The following is an 18,898-nucleotide window of genomic DNA, read 5'->3' on the forward strand; positions in this document are numbered from 1 at the left end:
AAATTGATGTTGCAATTTCAAAATAAATACATGCAAATCCTTCATTGCAGCAGGACTGAATAATGCCAAGTTATGGCATTCATCTTCTCATCACTTACATTTTTTTCTTTCCATGAATTTGCTGATAGGGTCCATAATATCCTCATCATTTTTAGGCTTGTCAGAAGGGGGCACCACTGCCTCTCCATCTTCCATATCATCCTCATCAGTATTAAACCACATTTCCTCCTCATCCTCCAGGGTTCTTGCATCCCTTCTATACCTGTGGTTTCTCAAAATGGAGCGCATGCTGCAGAACAGGAAGTTTTAAAAGCTTAGATTCAAAAATCAACTTATATTAATAATAAAACTTGTACTTGACACTCAGTGATACCTTATAGGTCCATACATTGCAGAGCAACAAAAACACCAGCAAATCATTCCCTACTGTGAACCTTTGTATTTTCAATAAAATATCATTAAAAACATCTCTGTATAAAGAATCAAATAAAGTATAACTTCGCTAACAGCACATACAGACTACTCGATCAGTACAAAATTCTGTAGCATATAAACAGCACTACTAAAAGTAATTTTAATAAATCTCACTGAAGTGTTGCAGTCAGGCTTGGTTTACCAGCTTGCACTGGTAAATAAAAAGTTGTAAAACAAAGAGCTTAGAAACACAGATGTATTCGCTGAAAATACTGTAACCTGTTAGTATTGAGGGTCCAACAAGTTAAAAAAAAAGGAATAAAAATCTAACTTAAACATGAGTCCAATTTTAAGCAAATACATTGAAGAGAAAGCTCTCTCTCTCTGACACATCCACCTGTTACAACTTCTGGTCACTTATCAGTATTTTCCATTTTTCAGAGACTTGGATATGAACTGCTACCTCTCTCTCCCTGTTTGATCTACTATGAATGCTGGTTTATCTCAGCTCCACCTTCCTTTTCCCTTTTCTCACAGAAGCAGTATTATGGTCTTAGAGCAGAGGGGCAGGGACGTGGCCCTTGAAAAATGGGGAGGAGAAGTGGAAGAGACATTGAAAACATTTTCATTGCTAGATGTTGATTTCAACAGTCAGTTTCCAACAGCAGCATGAAACTCTTGTGAAGCACTTCACAGTTTACTGGATGAATTTCACGTTTTTCAGAAAAGTCTGCAGTGGTTTTGGTTACTGGGATCAAAATGTTAATAATACAACCTAGACATCTGCATTACTGAGTGCAGGAAAAAGCCAGAAGGGAAAAATTAAAACATTACAAGCTATTGAGTAAAAATGCTAAATGCACTTTTAATGATAAACCTAGTTGTAAGTAAGTTGCTTGCCAGCATTATCATACATCTATACATACTGCATCATTTTACATTTTATTTAAACTCAAGTTCTGCTAAGAGCACAAAACTATGACTTATGTGGAACTCTAATGAATAATTTCATGGCCTGTGTCAACAACATGTTGGGCTCCTTCTCTACTGAACTATTCTTTGCTAAAATATGTAAATAGATTCTTGTTATTTGTGCGTTTTATTATTTCTGGGGTTTCACTTTAAAAATTACATGCACTGTGACAGGACTTGTGCAACCACAACAACAGATGTAGGAAGAAGGCTAAGCTACAGACCTCCTGAAGCTCTATTTTCTGTTGGATAAACTCAGGCAGCACAACCACTCAGCTCAACTTAAGCCAAGAAAAAAAACCTACACCTTTACTTGCTATACTGGATGGAAATTACTGAAGGAATCAGCTGGGTGTTCTTTTCCACACATGAATTAACGTAAGCAAGAATCACAGCCTTGGATTTCACAGCTGTTTGAGTGATATGCTTAGCTGACATAAACCAAAATAATAACATCTCACTTTTAACACCTTAGTACTCAAAACTGCAGATCCTGTGCATGATCTTGAAAGTGCTTCAATGTTTTAAAATAAATCTACACTTACAGTCTCGTTTTAATTGTACAACTCTCAAATTTAAGTATTAAGAAATCTTGTGGCAGGAAATAAAAGTCTGAAATGTCAAGATATCCTAGTAGGACTTATCAGAATTAATTTTAATGTCTTTTCAAACTAATTCAAGACAGCAAAACAAGAACAGATCTTGTTAACAATTCTTAAGAGTAACTCATCTGTTCACACAAGCAGTCATTTTGTTTTAATGAAACTTGACATAAAGCAAAAATAAATGGAGCTAAAAGGCCTAAAATTCCTATTTTTATAAATCTCAACCTTTTAAACTTGAGCAACTGTGTACTAAGGAAGGGAACTTTTGCTCTGGCAAACAGAAAGAGCGATTCAAGCTTTGCATCAGATTGCTTTTTACTCCATCAGCAGATCTAACAGGGACAAAAAAGCATTCTCTGAAATTTTTTTTTACGTTCTATTCCTAAGGCATTTTGATAAAGCTTATCTAAATATCTACTCCCACAAATAAAATGAAAGGAAATCTGACGTGTAAATTTTTGAAGGAAAAATCCACAGAATGGTAATTCACAACTGACAGTCTTTCAAATTAGCAGTGGAAATATGTTATTTATACAAATCAACTTGGTAGAGATACTTGGTAGGCTTCCAGCCTCATTAAAGTACTGCAGATAAGTTCAAGATACAATAAATTAGCATTATGACTGGGGGTCCAGCAACTTACGTTTGCTGCAAGTTGATGAAAAGTCTATAGCAACACATTTAATCAAGTAAATTCTGCAAGGCTTGAGATGCAAGCAGGAGTCTAAATGATCTGTATTTCCCAGAACAATAGAACAACCCACCAGTAGTCTGATAAGAGAATTAAAGCATCAATATGCTATTAAGAGCATTTAATGTATTTTACCTGTCAAGTTTTGGATTATCTTGTCTTTCCCTTTGTTGCTCAAATCGTAGTTTCAGTCCTTTGAATGTCTGCACGTAATCTACATCTTCCAGTGCCTTCCAGTAATTTTCAATTACATGAGCTGTTAACGATTTTATATCTTCCTACAGGAAGGAACAAACATAAAGTGTCTTATTTTCATTCAAATTAATTTATTTAATACAATATAAAAAGTATCTGAAATGAGAATGCCATAGCAAGCACTGTAGTAATTAACTTATGCAAAAATAAGTATATAAGTATGTAAGTGTAATTAAAAATCTAGGGCCTCAAGTATTTGATTAGCAAACAACATAAATTTTCTAGCAGTTATCTCCTTCAAACACTTCAAAACATTACAGGATCTATAGTCTGATAAAAACCGTACCAAACCCAATCCTAAAATGTCTTTCCACTGTAACTGAGAGATATTTTTACACTGATATAGAGCATGGTATGCAGTCCTTCAGGAACAGGCTGCTCCAGCAAGGGTTCCCTGTGGGTCACAAGTCCTGTCAGTGAACCTGCTCCACCTCTGGCCCTATGCAGAGAGGAGCTCCTGTGGGCTCCTCTCTGCATAGGGCCACAGGTCCTGCCAGGATCCTGTTCCAGCACAGGCTTCCCAAGGGGTCAGAGCCTCCTTCTGCAGGCCTCCACCTGCTCTGGCCTGAGGTCCACCACAGGCTTCAGGAGGATTTCTGCTCCACCACAGCCCTACAGTGGGCTACAGGGAGACAGCTGCCTCACCATGGACATCACCATGGGCTGCAGGGGAATCTCTGCTCTGACCTCAGCCAGTGGCACATTCATCTGGAGCCAGCTGGCACTGGCTCTCTTGAACACAGGGGAAGCCTCCAGCAGCTTCTACAGAAACCACCCCTTTAGCCACTGCCCACCACTGCCCCTGCAAACCCAATACACCACTGTACAAGTCACGACCACCTATACAGATGAACTTTTTCCATAGCTTCAAAACCAGTTTTCAATCAACTCTTCCATGATGATCAGGTCATCTTATTCTTGAATTACCTTGAGTCCCAACTCAAAGAAGAAAGAGGTGATCAACACTACAGATTTCAAGAGGTGACACAGTATGTGGTGACTTACTCCTTGATAACTGTCTGCACCCTAGCTTGGCCCCATTTACCACATTTACAGTCTGTACAGCATCTTGTTAGAATCTGGATGCAAACAACAGCAACAACATAGTACTGTGCAGACAGCCAAACTGGCATGAATATTTAAGAGACTCCCCATGGAAGGAACTTGGTAGCACTCCATTAAAATAATCAAAAGAGATTGGTATCTCTTCTGTATAATTCCATATTCCATTTCATTGACATTACAGAGCACAGCTAAATTTGATGGGTTTGCAGCAGTAGTTTCTAATTACATTCCTGTCATAACAAGCCCATCCAATCTGCATGATGAAATTTGATTAGTGCTGCCTTTGCAAAACTGGGTACTGTGAGTACAGTATCAAGTGAATTTAATCTTCAAGTAATGGTACTGTTTGAATGTAAGAAACAACATGTAACAAATCTGTAATTGTGATGTAAAACAAGGTTCATATAAATACAATATCATATGGTCCCATTATGAGAGCATAATTTAGGGCAAAAGCAAAAAGAAAAGTAATCTTGAATTACAAGACTAAATAATGCAGTAATTATCTTTAGCATATAATAGCACTCACCACTCTGATAAATTCAAACATCTCTATTATGGCAGAGTTCATCAGATTGTAACGGGAACCATTATTTAGAAATGCTTTGACCACGGGTTCAAACAAAAAACTCTTCATTATGTAACGGTTGTAGAATTCATCCTTTAGCCCAATTATCTTTCTCTTGAAACGAAGGGCACCTGAAACACACACGTTGTCAGAAGAGTTTTTACATTTGAAAGCAAAATTGCAGAAATTACTCAGCATTATTACAGCAATTTACAGCCTCAGTTCACATACAGCGATACATTCAGTCCTTCTCTGCTTCTCAATAGTCTTGACTACACTGCTGAATATTACTTACCAGTTTTATCATAAAGAAATCCTCCATCATAACTGTACAAATGAAAACACCTCTGTTCACTGAAGAATTCACACAGTATTGTTCAACTATAATACTACTAATATAAAAATCTATTTTCGATTTTTTTAGTTACTTATGGTAAAGGTAAAACATTTTCTCAGTAAAAGAGCTCAGAATTTGCTTATCATCCTTACTATTAAAATATTTGGTTAGATTTAATTAGTTCTATCGGATTAGAATATAAATGACCTCATTTTAAAATTGGTAAATGACTTTTTATTCACACACATAGTAAAGCAAAGGCTTGATTTACAACCACTTTAAAGCCCTTTCTGAAACTCCAAGGTGTGCCCAAGTGAGAGAATGTCCATGCATAAAGAGAAAGTACAATATCACATGGTAGCACATTTTGCTTAGCAACCATGTGTACAGGTTATTTGGCTACAAAATGTAAAAAGGTACTTACTGTATGGTACTGCTCTGGCAACTTAAGGCTTTGTTTTTTTAACTCTATGTGCACAACAGAATTACAGAGAAAATCTCCTACCTGCCTCTAGAATTAAGTCTGCTTTGACACTACTGAGCTGAGTGTGGTCAAGAAACTACCAGCCTGAAGAGCAGTATACTGAACTTCTGTGCAGTTTAATGCATTCAGGTAGTCATATCTCTAATTAAGTACCTCTGATAATTTCTACTAAAAAGCCATCAAAACTGACACACCATCTCTTCAATTCCCCTCTCCACTGACATGAAGCAAAATCCCTCTTTTTTAAGGGAAAAAACGTCTATAAATGCAAAATTATTTACTAATAGTAGCTGATATAACTATAATCTAGTATAAGAAACATAGACTATAATGGTAGAATTTCTGTATTCAGTAAAAAATTGTCACAATCCATGAACAGTTTTTTCCAGCAGAGTGAAGATATGTATCAGTTCACATCCACAAAATTCTAGTTTATTCCTTAGCTTTCAAACTTACACAATGCCAAGAAAGCGTGCTTTGAGGCCATGAGAACGAGTACCCTTCGCAGGATATCTTTGTTAATAATGTAGTTTTTTATGTGATAGGTATGATGTTCTACACAGAAAGTTAGCAATTCCAGTATTAATGCCAAGAGTTGGGCTGTCTGAAAATCATCTGTAATAAAACAAAACCAAAATAATTAAATGTATCTGGAATACTGCCTTCAGAAGCTAACTTCAAATATACAACTGCACTCCAGTAAACATTTTTACTGTTTACAAGTTTTTTTTACTTTCCCACAGACATTTTATGGAACATGCTGCAGAACATATTTAGTCTTTAAGACAGAAATTGAACAAATTTGTTATGGATTGAATATTTTCTATGAATACAGATATGGAAGGAAACTCTTAAAATTCAGAACCAATTACATTTTTCTTAAATAGGTGTTTGAAGGTTCAGAGTACAGAACATAACCCTAACATGAGTAGTCAGGCTTGTTTAGCCAAATCACATTATGATGTCCACAAACCTAGATCATAAACTATCACCCCATATGCAGTGTCTTGACTAAGTTTACACCAAAAATGTGATCTATAATGCTTTTTAACTAAAGTACTATGCAAGAAATACCTCAGGGTCTTTTAACACTTGTAAGAACTGCTGCTAGTATCCAGCATGAACAATTACTTCATCACTGATCTCTGCTTTCTTAGTCTGCTGAAGAAACAACTCTCAAATTCAGCACACCTTCCCAGGGGAAATGTTGCAACATTTCTAGTAATCCCTGACCTTAAGAAACCATTTAGAAATGCTTAGAAGTCTATGTCAATGAACTGCCCCATGAGTTCCTAAAAACTGTACAAGTATTTTATTTTTTGCTAAAGCCAAATTTGCAGCAAATGTTGTTAACTTCTTAAATCAGGTCTCTCTGCAGAGTTTTGTACTTATGCATTATTCAAATGACTAAATATTGAATCAGCATTTTACTTTGAACGATGTTTCAAAATCTCAGACTCAAATTATTTAGATGGAAAATGTCCTTTGACAATTATTCTAAACATTGACATTCAGCAGCCTTGATGTGCCCAAAATCCAGTGTCATTACCTTTGCTAGGCTTGTCCTCTGTAGTATTGGCCAATAAAGGGGCTGTCAGAACATGCATACAATGTTTGTAGAAGAAACCCAAGAACTCTGTCTTTTCTGTTTTCTAAGGAATGAAAAAAAATATATGCAACATATATCATCAAATACCCTAAAAAATCAAAGTAATTTCATTTGAAGGTATTTACTTACATTGGCAGTGGCAAGCATATTTTCTGGATCAACTAAAGTACGAAGCAAACCCATGAGTAGCACTGCTCCTCCAAGTTCTGGATCTGTGTCACAAATCATGTGTTCTATAATGAGGTTAATGAGTAATATATCCTAAGAGGGGGGGAAAAAAAATCAATTCAAATGCTTCTACCTTGCACCAAAACTGAAATTATACAATGCAACAAGAATCTGTGAACAGGTGAAATTATCTCAGCTAATAGAACTCTTTGAAACACAGCAGTTCAGTGTCCCGTTACCAAATTCCAAATTACTTCTTTGAAACTAGGGCTCATGTCATTCATAGTCATAAATATACACCAGTAACTTCAAACCCCAGTAATTTCCAAAACAATACACCCATTTCTGAGCACTCTTTACTTACATCATCATTCTGCTGTGCTTCCTGCATGACAAATTCTCGTACCATGGATGGGTTGTATTCAACCAAATATGAGAATATATCAGTGGCTGCACTTCGTACTTGTGCATCATCCATACCCTGGAAAAGTCAAAAAAAATCATTTTGTTTTCTTGAAAGGGCTAAATGGAACCAGAAAACATAAAGCTTTAATTCCTTCTCACAAATCACACCTAACTATTGCTAAAACTATACTCTAAAACTAAGTCAACTCATACTTCTCTGTAAATTTGACAACAGTTGGACAAAATAAATTAAATGGTTTCCCTGCCCTTTGATCTATTTCCCTATTTTCTAACTTATCTGGATACCAAAAAGCAAGCAAAGCTAGAAAAGCAATAGGAAAACAAAAACTGAAGAATGCCAGGGTACTTACCAATGTCATAATGTAAAAGCTTTTAAAGTTTTACAAAAGTATTTTGAACATTCTGAATCTTAAGCTAGGACAAGCCAAATGAAGCAAACAAAAAGAAAACTTGCTGAAGTTTGTGCTGAAGTTCCTTTCTAAAAAAGCCTCTCTGAAGATAAATAAAATTGTTATGACAAATAGAATTAAAATGACTTACCAATATGACTTCTAGTGCAGGCAGTATGCCCATATTTGACAAAGTTTTGAAAAATGCATCTCTGTTTTGAGGTTGCAGTGTTTGTGAGAATGCACAAAACTCTTTCAGAAAATTTACCTGAAAACCAGGAATACACTAGTTTAGTAATTAAAGAAAAAAAAAAATCACATGTCACTTTGTGGTAGCTGTCACATATTTTACAGATTTCTTACCAATTCCTGTCTTTTCTCCTCATCTGTGGCTTCATCTGTTAGTTGTGCAAACAAGTCTGTCAGAAATTTTTCATCTTCCTACAAAAGCAAAACAATACCATTTGTTTATTTGACAATATCAAAAGGCATCCAAGTATAATAAAAAATTCTTCTAGACCATGCTTCCTGGAATGAAGGGAACATATGTTTGTACACTGTAATTAATCACACCAGTATCAACTTTCTAATTCAATTTTCAAGTAAATTAATATGCATCTTGTTTTTGAGCTTTAATCATGTTCAGCATCCCTCTACCCCCAGAACAATTCACTCTCAATTATGACATTTGTTGCACTGCCTTCTAGTTACCCTTTTTCTACTTTCTACTGCAACTCTCATTGTTTTGTCTTTGACTTCTTCAACTTCCTTCCCCCTTGTCACATGCCAGTCCCCCTAAACCACACTACCCTTGGTCAGCTGTTTACATACATTTATAAACAACGTCCCCCACACAGCCCTACACAGACACACACATACATGCATATCTTTGGAATGTTATTAGATCTCTGAAGCAGAACAAAAGCAAGGACACAATGAAGGGAAAGCTGCTGAACAGCAGGAATGAGGCGAGCTTCCTTCCTCCTGAATGTTGTGAAAAGAGTGAATTTTAGAGACCAAATGAAAACAACTGTTCCTATCGCATACAGAATTTATTGGATATTCTGGCTGACAGCAATCAAAACCCATTTCATTATTTTCACACAGCTGTACCCTAGCAAAACTACAAACAGCTCCAAACACATTACAAATGTGTATTTAGATTGAAAGAAGGAGCAATATTTATCTTTCCATAACCTTTGAAGTCCTAACAACTAGGAGATTATTATGACAGAAATAAACCTTCTCCCATCCTTTTCCCAATGTTATGCAGTAGTAAGGCAGCAGTTGCTTGAGAATGGTTCCAGCACAACTGGTACTAATACATTTTTTCAGAAAGCTGCCACTGTTATTTCTTGTGAAGTCAGTAACACACAGTGTGCAACATCCCTCCATCCCAAAACCACAGTGCCAGAAATCTCAAGCTGCTTTGCCCATGTTTACACTGCATAAAGCAAACCCAAAGTACTTCAGATACACACACAAAAAATTTCTTGTGTTGTGAATTACCTCAGTACCTCATTCAGGCTCACCATGGAGCCCTGCTGAGGAAGTGTACCTCAGTTCTGAGAGCACACCATGCTAAGGCTGCTACAACACTGCCACAACACAACCAGCATCTCTACATGGCACTGCACAACATAGATAAAATGCACAACAGGTTGGCATGAGCTACTGTATCTCACTGCACGATAAGGTAAACATTATATTTAGAATATGCCACCTTTTCTCTTGTCGGATGCTGAGCTCTGCTCCTAACCTGACCCAACAGACAATGAAAAAGAGTGATTTCTGTACACAAGTTCAGGTGCTGTTTCAGTGACTGCAAAATCTAAACAAAATGAGATAAGAGAGGCCTCACTTGAAGTATGCCAAAATTCACTCTGGAGGATCAAGCACAGATGTAAATTTTGACTTCCAGATATCAACAGTGAAATATGTTCAAAACAACTATTAAGGTATTTGATTTCAAGAAATATACTTTAAGCTTTGATGGGAGAATGTAAGGGTGTTTGACTACCTGCTATCCAGCTGTTATATGGCTTTGTAAGTTTTCTGTTCTAGTATTTCACTCATTAGACATCACAGGTAACCTAAGTAACCCCAGTAGACATACTGACATATTTAGTCACTGAAATTAAAACAAACAAACATACAAACAAACAAAACCCCATAAAAAGAACCTCCAGTTCTTTTGAAGAATATATGCAGGTTCTTTTCCATTATTAGCAGTGCATTTAAAAGAAGGCCACGTAGTTTGATTTAATTTCTCTTTTCGCTATTTTGATCAAGATGTAGAACTAATCTTATCTATGAAAACTACTGAGAAAATACATGCTTATCCCCAGGTGGAAAGCATAACCCCTATTTCCATTCTCACTGTGATAGCAACTTTTCACCTCTTCCATGATATCTGAGAGTAAGTGCAAGTCAACTATCTTAGAGTGATCACTGTGAAAAAATAATGGAAACTTCACTTCAGCAGCAGACAATCTCGGCTCTTACATATGTAAGAGTACCAGTGTACCTCTGGAAAAAAAAAAGGTATACAATATTACTCAAAGTATCAAACTGGGGGTTTTATATTATGGAAGGAGGAGAGACCCTGTACTGTGAGTGCTTTGTGGGTCTCATTTATGGGTCTCTTCAGTGTCCCAGAGACAGAGTCAGCTGGAGAAGTTGCACATCTGGATCTACGTGCCGGAGCAGCGCAGGCAGGAACTGGCTGGGCAGGACCCCAGCTCAGCTCTGACCAGATCCTGCCACATCCCTGACTTGTCCAACATGTGGCTGTCTGCAGCAGAGGGCAACTCACTCAGCCTGGGACTGGGCTTGCAAACATATGGGACTTGTAGAAGGAACCTAAAACTGGAAAGTGATAAAGACTTCAATGCTGGCACTTAATGTTGTAGGACAAATTTGCAGAAGTCCAGTACATAACTATTTTCCAACATTCCAAATATAGACTACAATACAGTATTTTACAATTTTGCATTAAATATAATACTGAAACATATCTCCATGTCATGTCCTCTCCCAACCTCCATTAAATACCTTGCACTTTTAAATTAACGAGACTACCTGAAATCTCTAGGCTCCAGAACAACCATGACCTATTTAAAATCAGACAAATTAAAATGGATCTGAGTGATTGAAACATCCCACCCTTGCAGGGATAATATGCAGTAAACGGCACTTACTCCAAGAAAATAAAAACAACTTACTACTAGCTTCACCCTTTGGGCCTAGCCCTGAAGAGCATTCAGCATTTATCTCAATCCAGATGCTTAATGAAAGGCAGACAGATTGCTGTTCATGAGAAAAGACCCAATTCTCTCACATATACAGAAGAAGTGTCATTGCAAAGAACATTGTAAGTATACGATTCTCTCTCTCAAGCTGTAAAATTACAGACAAGGGCAATATATCTAAAGAAACACTCCTGACCAATACTGCCAAGACCCGTGGAAATGCACAGTCTGAGAGCAGAGTTTACATATTTTAGAAGTCACAAAGCACCAACACAGAATGATAGAATTACACAAATTTGAATGTTTTCTTTTTTTATTTTTCAACTCGCAAAAATCCCTCAATGTATCTGTGAACACAGTGCAAATGCATAATTCTCTGCAGTATTGTGGTCTTTTCACACAGACAAGAATCAAAACACATTTAGCTCTACCTTAGAAGCTGTAAAGGTCACAACTGTTTTCCAAGAAAACCAAACTGCAAACAATGTTTTATGATGTATTTGTGGATTCTAGGTACTTTCCCCAGACACAGAAATTAGCAGAAGTGCAATACTTAAACTATGTGTATACCAGACACTAAGAATATTCATTTATGCTTTGCAAGATCTAAGTAGATGCTTCTACATTTAATACATTTCAAAGCTCATGAAGATAAAAACAAGCCAGGCCAACTACTCACTCAATTATTTATGACTTTAAAAACCAGAAAACCCACAGAGAAGCTAGGGTCTCAAAAAAGGACACTATTTACATTTGTGATTCAACTTCCAAAACAGCCCTCCTCCTCCTGAAAGGCACTTGAAAAAAGGATTCTTCAAAACCAGGTCTCTCTTAAATATAATTAACATTTAGTTATCAGGTATTTTTGTGACTGTGATTACAGATAAATGACATAAAACATACTTTTCTCAAAAAAAAACAAAAAACAAAAAACAACAACAACAACAAAAAAAAACCCCCAAAAAAAACCCCCAGAAACTCAACACCACCCAAACCAGAAAGTGAGCAGACATTCCATCCTATATTCCACCTCCATATTAATTTTGGGCGGAAACAATGTTTTAGCCCATAAAGTGAAATTTTCATAAAATATTACTAGCAAACAGATAATTATCACTTCAAACACACATTCCTTCCTGCTACCACACAAAAGATTTCTTAGTTTAAAATCCCCTTTGTATCAGACTGCCTTTCCACACATGCCTTCATCATGCACTACTTTCACTTGAATCAACATGCTGGAAAAGTAACGAGATCCACCAAATGACTTTTGTAGTTTCTGAACACATGAAAAATAATTTTCTACAATGAAGAAGCTAATCCCAAAAATCACAAGCATGCACCACTTGCAAATGTCTTCCACCAAGTAATTTTCCCCAGAGTGTGGTATCCTTTTACATTTGATTGCAAGGTGAATTTTGCTGAAAGTAAATCTCCAATTATTCCTGAGCGAACTACTATAAGAAAGCAGACTGGATTTGGGCAAAACTACCAGTATGCACTTACACAACTCTTCCTCCAAAACAACTACAGATAATTATGTTTGCATCCTCAGGACTCTTAAGAATAAGCAACTATCTTAAACCACTTTCAAAATTAAAACCTGCCTATCATTACATATTAATACAGTAAAATATACAGATATACCTAAATACCTGCAATTTTTTAGCTCTTGAAAAGGGATATAGGGACTATCAGTAAAATGACTTCTGTATTTAAAAATTCCGATTTACCAGTACAATAATACCATGTGATCACTGCTCTACCAGGCACAAAAACTATTTCAACATATGTCCAGTTTTCCCCTTCTGCTCTCCACTTTGCTGAAAATTAAAGACCTTGAAGTCTAAATGCACATAGCCAAAAGTAATCCTAACAATTTTCTTTATCCTGGAAGATAAAGATATTGCATGATCTTGCTGGCAAAAATAACACACCAATAAGAACAGGGGGAGAGAACAGAAGGAAATAGTGTTTGCTCACTCTATGGCGCAGTTTTGCAAGATTTTTTGTTTTTAATGAACTAGTTAATAACACAAAGGGAAAGAACTGGTGGCCTCCAGTGTGCTCATTAGTATATTTTTTTTTTAATTGCAAAAGAGCGTCATATAAAGCAAGAAACACCACTTACCTGTCCCACCCCCACTCTCAATACTTGGCCAACTCCATGTTTCAGCAAGTTTCTTGGTGGCTATGACATCTCAAGACTAGAACAGGCTGGACCCCAAGCAGTAAGAGTATATTAGGAGGGGCTGAAATTGCAAAAAAATGCAATTCATATCTTACATGTATCTTACATATTGTGAATGAGAAAATCTGTAATTTTCACAGCAGTCAATTCTGCAGTCTGGGAATACTGTTTTTATGGCTTTACTATTCATCATGCAACAATGGTATCTAGTTTAGTGAGATGACAACATGCTCACTTAAAATAACCTATCTTATAAAACTAAACCACAAACAAACTTACCTCCAGTTCTCAGAAAAGCCCATTAATATAAGAATACTTTTATAAAACTTATGAGAAAGCTACCTTCATGAAGAAGGAAGGAAGAAAATGGTTTATAACCCTAATGCCACAGGTTACCTATTCTCTGGTTTTGGTTTTAGCACAAAAGGGCAACAGTTATTTTACCTACCAAAGAAAGCAAAATGATTGAAGCAAGCATCTTCCATGACTACAGAATTAATTTTTTTAATACATGCAAAGTCTCTCTAATAAAGCAAGAACTCTGAAGAATCAGCATATTCTCATCTTCAATATTAATTATAACTGAAAAACTGACTTTAAATGCCAGTGACCTTTAATGACCGTAAATGGCCTATCTTGACAGTAAATGCCTTAAATAAAACACAGTGGTAGTTTTGAGTAAAGTCACTCAGCTTGCCAAGAAGCATAAGACACAATCTGTACGGTTTTGTACAAACTTCTGTTCACTTCTCTGAAACTAGAGTCTGGCTTAGTTAACTGAGATGAGAGTACTGTAAGGTGCCATTTTGGTTAATATACAGCCTGTCATGGAAAGGTCTCATTACAGCTCACTTCTTTTCCATGATGTAGGTACGAGTTTTTCTTTTCTGTTCCTTCACAGCTGGAGAGAGAGAGAGAGAGAAAAGAACAGAATACCCAACAACTCAGCTGTACACACAAGAGTTGCAGGATGCCATGGGATATCAGCTACTCAGGGAGCTTACTTTTATCCTGCCAATTGAAACTTCCCAAAAAGACATCTCTTTTGTCACATCCTCAACGGTCCAAGAGAGACAGCCTAAAGTCAACAGCAGAGGCATTAAAAGCCTTTTTTATTCATCTGCTAGGAACTTGAGACTCATCCATGGCTTCCAATAAACTACCATGAGGCAACCCAGAGTCTCTTCAATTAATAATGACTTCTAAAAGAAACCACGTCTTAAGTACACATGTAAGGTTAGTGAGCACCAAGATCTCAGAAGACCCAAAATAACAAATGCCAGGAACTACAGAGAACTAGATATCCTTCATGCAGTACCACCCCCTCACTCATACAAGTATTGTAATACCAACTACAGGAACACGATGTTAAACCACACACAAATGGAAGAAAGCCCTTAGGAATTAGTAACAGAAGTGAAATCAACAAAATCAGTCTTTTAATGCAGTTCTTAGAGCATTATTTATTCTGTGTAAAGAAATAGGAACAAATAGCATCATATGTTTTATACACAGACTGTAGGAATGGGGGATGAAATGAAACTAGAGTGCAGAGATTACAGAAAAGTGCAACCTGGCCTATTGCTTTATGAATAAATAAATGCCAGGCAAATAGGCTGAAGCACTAGGTTAGAGCTACATTGCAAGAACTTGAAAAATCAATCAATCAATCAAGCCTTTTAAACTTTTAGAAATGCAATGGACACATAATTTGTGAGTCTTTTTTAATTCCCTCAAACCCAAAAATTGATCAACAACGTCAAATTATTTCTGACAGATTCTTACTTACAAACTTAGGGAGTTCTCCCTCCTTGCTAGAGAGCTGTACTGTGAAAGTACTACAAAATGCAGAATAGCACAGGATATATTATCTTTCTTGTGTGCTCTCATTCTGGGATCCTCAAAGCTGTGGAAAGCACTTCAACAATTCCAAATGTTTATCTAACTTTGAAATGCAATGTTAATTCTTCTGGCTCCAACATACATGAAGTATACTTTATTCTCAACCACAGACAACAGCAGTGAGGATAATGTTGAAAAATTTGCTGTCACACAACAAATCAAAATCAGATCTGAGCCTTTATTTCAACTGTAAACTGCAACTAACAAGTCTGGCAAGAACACAAAACCTTGATAGTGTAACTTGAACCTACCCAACAGCTATTAACCTAACACAAATCGTAAGAGACAGAAAAAAGGAAACTCATCAGTCTTTAGTACTCAATAAAGTCATCTCAGGATGTATGGCAAACACACCCATAATGATTTTGCAGGATCAGACCCTCTTTTTCCTTGCCCAGTTTTCTTTTTTGAAGCCCAAGATCTCTCTCAGAATCAGCCACTGTCACCAAGACTCCTGAAAAACTCTTCCCCTCCTCCTCCTCAAGTCAAAATATATAATCATCAGAAATTTGCTTTTAGCAACACTTGCAAAGAGGGCAAGACATTTTTGAGACAACAGTCATAGTGGATGCTCCAGTTGAGACTCCTTAACTGAGTCTTTTTCAACATTCTCTCAAAGTCAGACTTGTAAACTTCGTCAAAGGAGCAACTCTAAAATGCTTAAGGTCTTCTGAATGTTTTAGATAAGCAACCGTGACTTTGTTTATCAAGGACACACATCCAGACATGAACAGTTTGGTTCACCTGGGCATAAGCTGGGGCCTGGTACTACTGAAGATGCCCAAGGTGTTTCACCTGACAGATTAAAGCTCCAAGAGAGTGGATTAAGTAATATCAGTATTCTGATAACAGAGTGCAACGGAGGGAAAGTTGTGAGGCCTAGTTTTGACAAACTCTATGAGCTTGCAAAAGGAATTTTCTCTGCTTTGCTATATATTTTCCATGAAATTATACAGGGTACATCCTGAGAGTCAAACTGAAAACATGATTAAAGTAATCAATAACACTGAACACTTGGTCCATTTCTCCAGATCAGACAGCCCCTACTAGAACATTGACTAACAATTTATTAAACTCTGTGAGAAATAAGATAATGATAACTAACTTCAACAAACCAAAATACATGTGCTGTAACACTTTGCTGAGTTAGCTGAAAGTTCCCCTTACAGAGATGTGCCACCAACTTCTAACACCATTCAGAAAGTTCATGGGTTGGTGCAGAACACCTAAGGCATTGGTAAGCTATGTAAAGCACCAAATAATCTCTTCACATTTGCAGTAAGACATATTTCATGAAAAACTGGTGATTCCAAGCACCATTATTTAGGGATCTATTAAGACAAACTAAGAAAACATTCAAGCATCTGAAGTGGTCTCATGTTCTGAATCTGTACTTTCCAAACAGCTAATTTAATTTACTTCAAAATTAGCAACAGCTACATCGTGGTAGGAGATTATATTGTGAAATTCAGGCAAAGTGATTTTTTCATGGTAACATGACAAAAGATATCCCCAAGTCTAGTGACTAAAAAGTCCCAAAATAAAAACACAACAACCCTCAAAACTCCTATTAAAATTAAATATTCAAGGTGCAAACAGTATTGTTCATTCCAAAGAACCTCATTCAATATTCTATAGTTTTGCTCCATTTAAATCACTTACACAGCATCTAGTCCAAATCCAGAAATTAAAGGATGTGTATCTGACAACTCAGTACTCAAATCCATAACTTTTCTGTCACACTCCACAATCATTTACAGAATCACAGAAGTGAAGGTTCCACCAAAGCACCTCAATCTTTCCAGGAATAATCACCTGACTTTCTTTGTCCAAGCACAAGTAAGAGACTATGAATATTTGAAACTTACCTGTAACATGCCAACTATTTCCACTTTATTAAAAAAGATGAAAGAATGAAGTGTTGATAGCATATTTTCCTCAAAAACTGAGGGAGTGGGTAGGACCATATCTTGAATATACTGTACTCTGTATGTCTGATGTATTTTTTGCTTCAGCTCTGGATCAGATATAGGTATCACCTCTTTAAATTTTGCTGTTTTAGTCAGAAATTCCCTGTGTTTCCGTGACTGTGATAAAGACGGATCATATTCTAGGCATCCAATTACATCCATTATACATTCCTCGGAAAACATGACTTCAAAAAGTGCAGTTCTGTTCAAAAGGAAAATTCCCTTAATAATTTCATATAAGTGGTGTAGTCCTTCAATGTTCTCCAAGTCTTCGCACACGTGAAAAATTTCTAAGAGCTTCTTAATATAACCCTCATTTTCCAATGCTAGCGCGAGTTTTTCACGGCGTAAGGGTGAAGGCAGGGAAGATGCCACGAGTTCTGCGATTTCTTCTAATCGGCTGAGTTCACAGGATGGCAATTCTAGACCTGGTGATGACATATCATCAAAGCGCTCCTCCTCAGATTCATCAACAAGGTCCTGAGTAATATCAACAGAAGGGTCTTTGCCTTGAACCTGCAAAATAAGATGTGTCAAAAAGTGGAGATTAATTTTACTGTTATTTGAATGCTTTTTAAAAAATACCATTTAAGTACCACATATTTTAAATTTGTATGGGCAAAATAGAAATGCAAATCTAGTCTGACATTGAGTATAGCTGGTTTGGAAAATAAAAGAGATAATGAGAAGACTTCTTCAAATACAAAGCTTTAGAGAACTGTCTCTACATCAGACATTTAACTTTATTTATTTTTAAAAAATGGGAGGAAGAATAAGAAAAAACCTACATTTTCTGAGTACTTCAAATAAAACCAGAAATTTGCAAATATTAATATGGACGGCAACTTCTTAATAGACTACTGAACTAAGCTGTTTGTTTCCAGTCTTTATTCTCTGCAGACAGATTTTCAAATGCTAATCAGTATTACATTATTCTAGTGATAGCTTTAAACATTTATCTATAGGCTATTAACTGCTCTTGATGCTTTTCAAAGCTTCCACTACCTCAAACAGAGGAGAGAGGCCAGTCTTGCTAATTTATCTGTTGTTTTCAGTTCTGGAGAGCTGCAAGTCAAAATCTGTTACTGTGCACTTCCTAAATACTCAACAGAGACACAGAATCTTCTGTAAAGAACAAAAAAGCTCAAACCAACATTGACAAAATAATAGAGGAAAACCGACTGTCAGAAAAATAATGCACAGGACTTGCAAAAATCTCTCCAGAGATATGAGGAAACTGTGGAAAGTATGAATTAGTAAAAAAATGCACAGATGCCTGGGCACCAGAGTGTATCAGCTTTAATGACATCTTAATTTTAGCATCTGCTTGGAATCTGATGTCAAATTCAGAGAAGCGCTGCTGAGCAGAACAGTAGAAGGTGCTGCTATTTTTAATCTTGAAATTCAGCAAAAAAACCCTGGGAGAAATAATGCTTCATTTATAACAGCAAGCCTATACTCAGAATGGTGCTAAACCCCACATATTGTTCTGCTTATAGAGCAGCAACCACTTTCTCTATAAATGGAATCAAAGCTTTCCTTTTAGAAGTTTTAATGACTGAGGAAGCTTAAGATCTATAAAGTACACTACACACAATTAC

General features: G+C 36.5%; 1 protein-coding gene across 1 annotated transcript in view; it reads right to left on the reverse strand.

The window, feature by feature from the left end:
• PPP4R3A (protein phosphatase 4 regulatory subunit 3A) overlaps nucleotides 1-18,898 on the reverse strand; it is a 41,643-nt gene that overhangs the window by 3,140 nt on the left and 19,605 nt on the right. Inside the window, exons 4-13 of the mRNA XM_059850164.1 lie at nucleotides 17,196-17,813; nucleotides 8,347-8,424; nucleotides 8,135-8,251; nucleotides 7,533-7,649; nucleotides 7,130-7,261; nucleotides 6,941-7,043; nucleotides 5,848-6,006; nucleotides 4,532-4,701; nucleotides 2,818-2,960; nucleotides 99-289 (exon numbers count right to left, since the gene is read on the reverse strand). Coding sequence (XP_059706147.1) covers nucleotides 99-289; nucleotides 2,818-2,960; nucleotides 4,532-4,701; nucleotides 5,848-6,006; nucleotides 6,941-7,043; nucleotides 7,130-7,261; nucleotides 7,533-7,649; nucleotides 8,135-8,251; nucleotides 8,347-8,424; nucleotides 17,196-17,813 — 1,828 coding nt within the window. The remainder of the gene's footprint in view (nucleotides 1-98; nucleotides 290-2,817; nucleotides 2,961-4,531; nucleotides 4,702-5,847; nucleotides 6,007-6,940; nucleotides 7,044-7,129; nucleotides 7,262-7,532; nucleotides 7,650-8,134; nucleotides 8,252-8,346; nucleotides 8,425-17,195; nucleotides 17,814-18,898) is intronic.

Source organism: Haemorhous mexicanus, chromosome 6 (genome assembly GCF_027477595.1).
Source record: "Haemorhous mexicanus isolate bHaeMex1 chromosome 6, bHaeMex1.pri, whole genome shotgun sequence".
NCBI lineage: Eukaryota > Metazoa > Chordata > Aves > Passeriformes > Fringillidae > Haemorhous > Haemorhous mexicanus.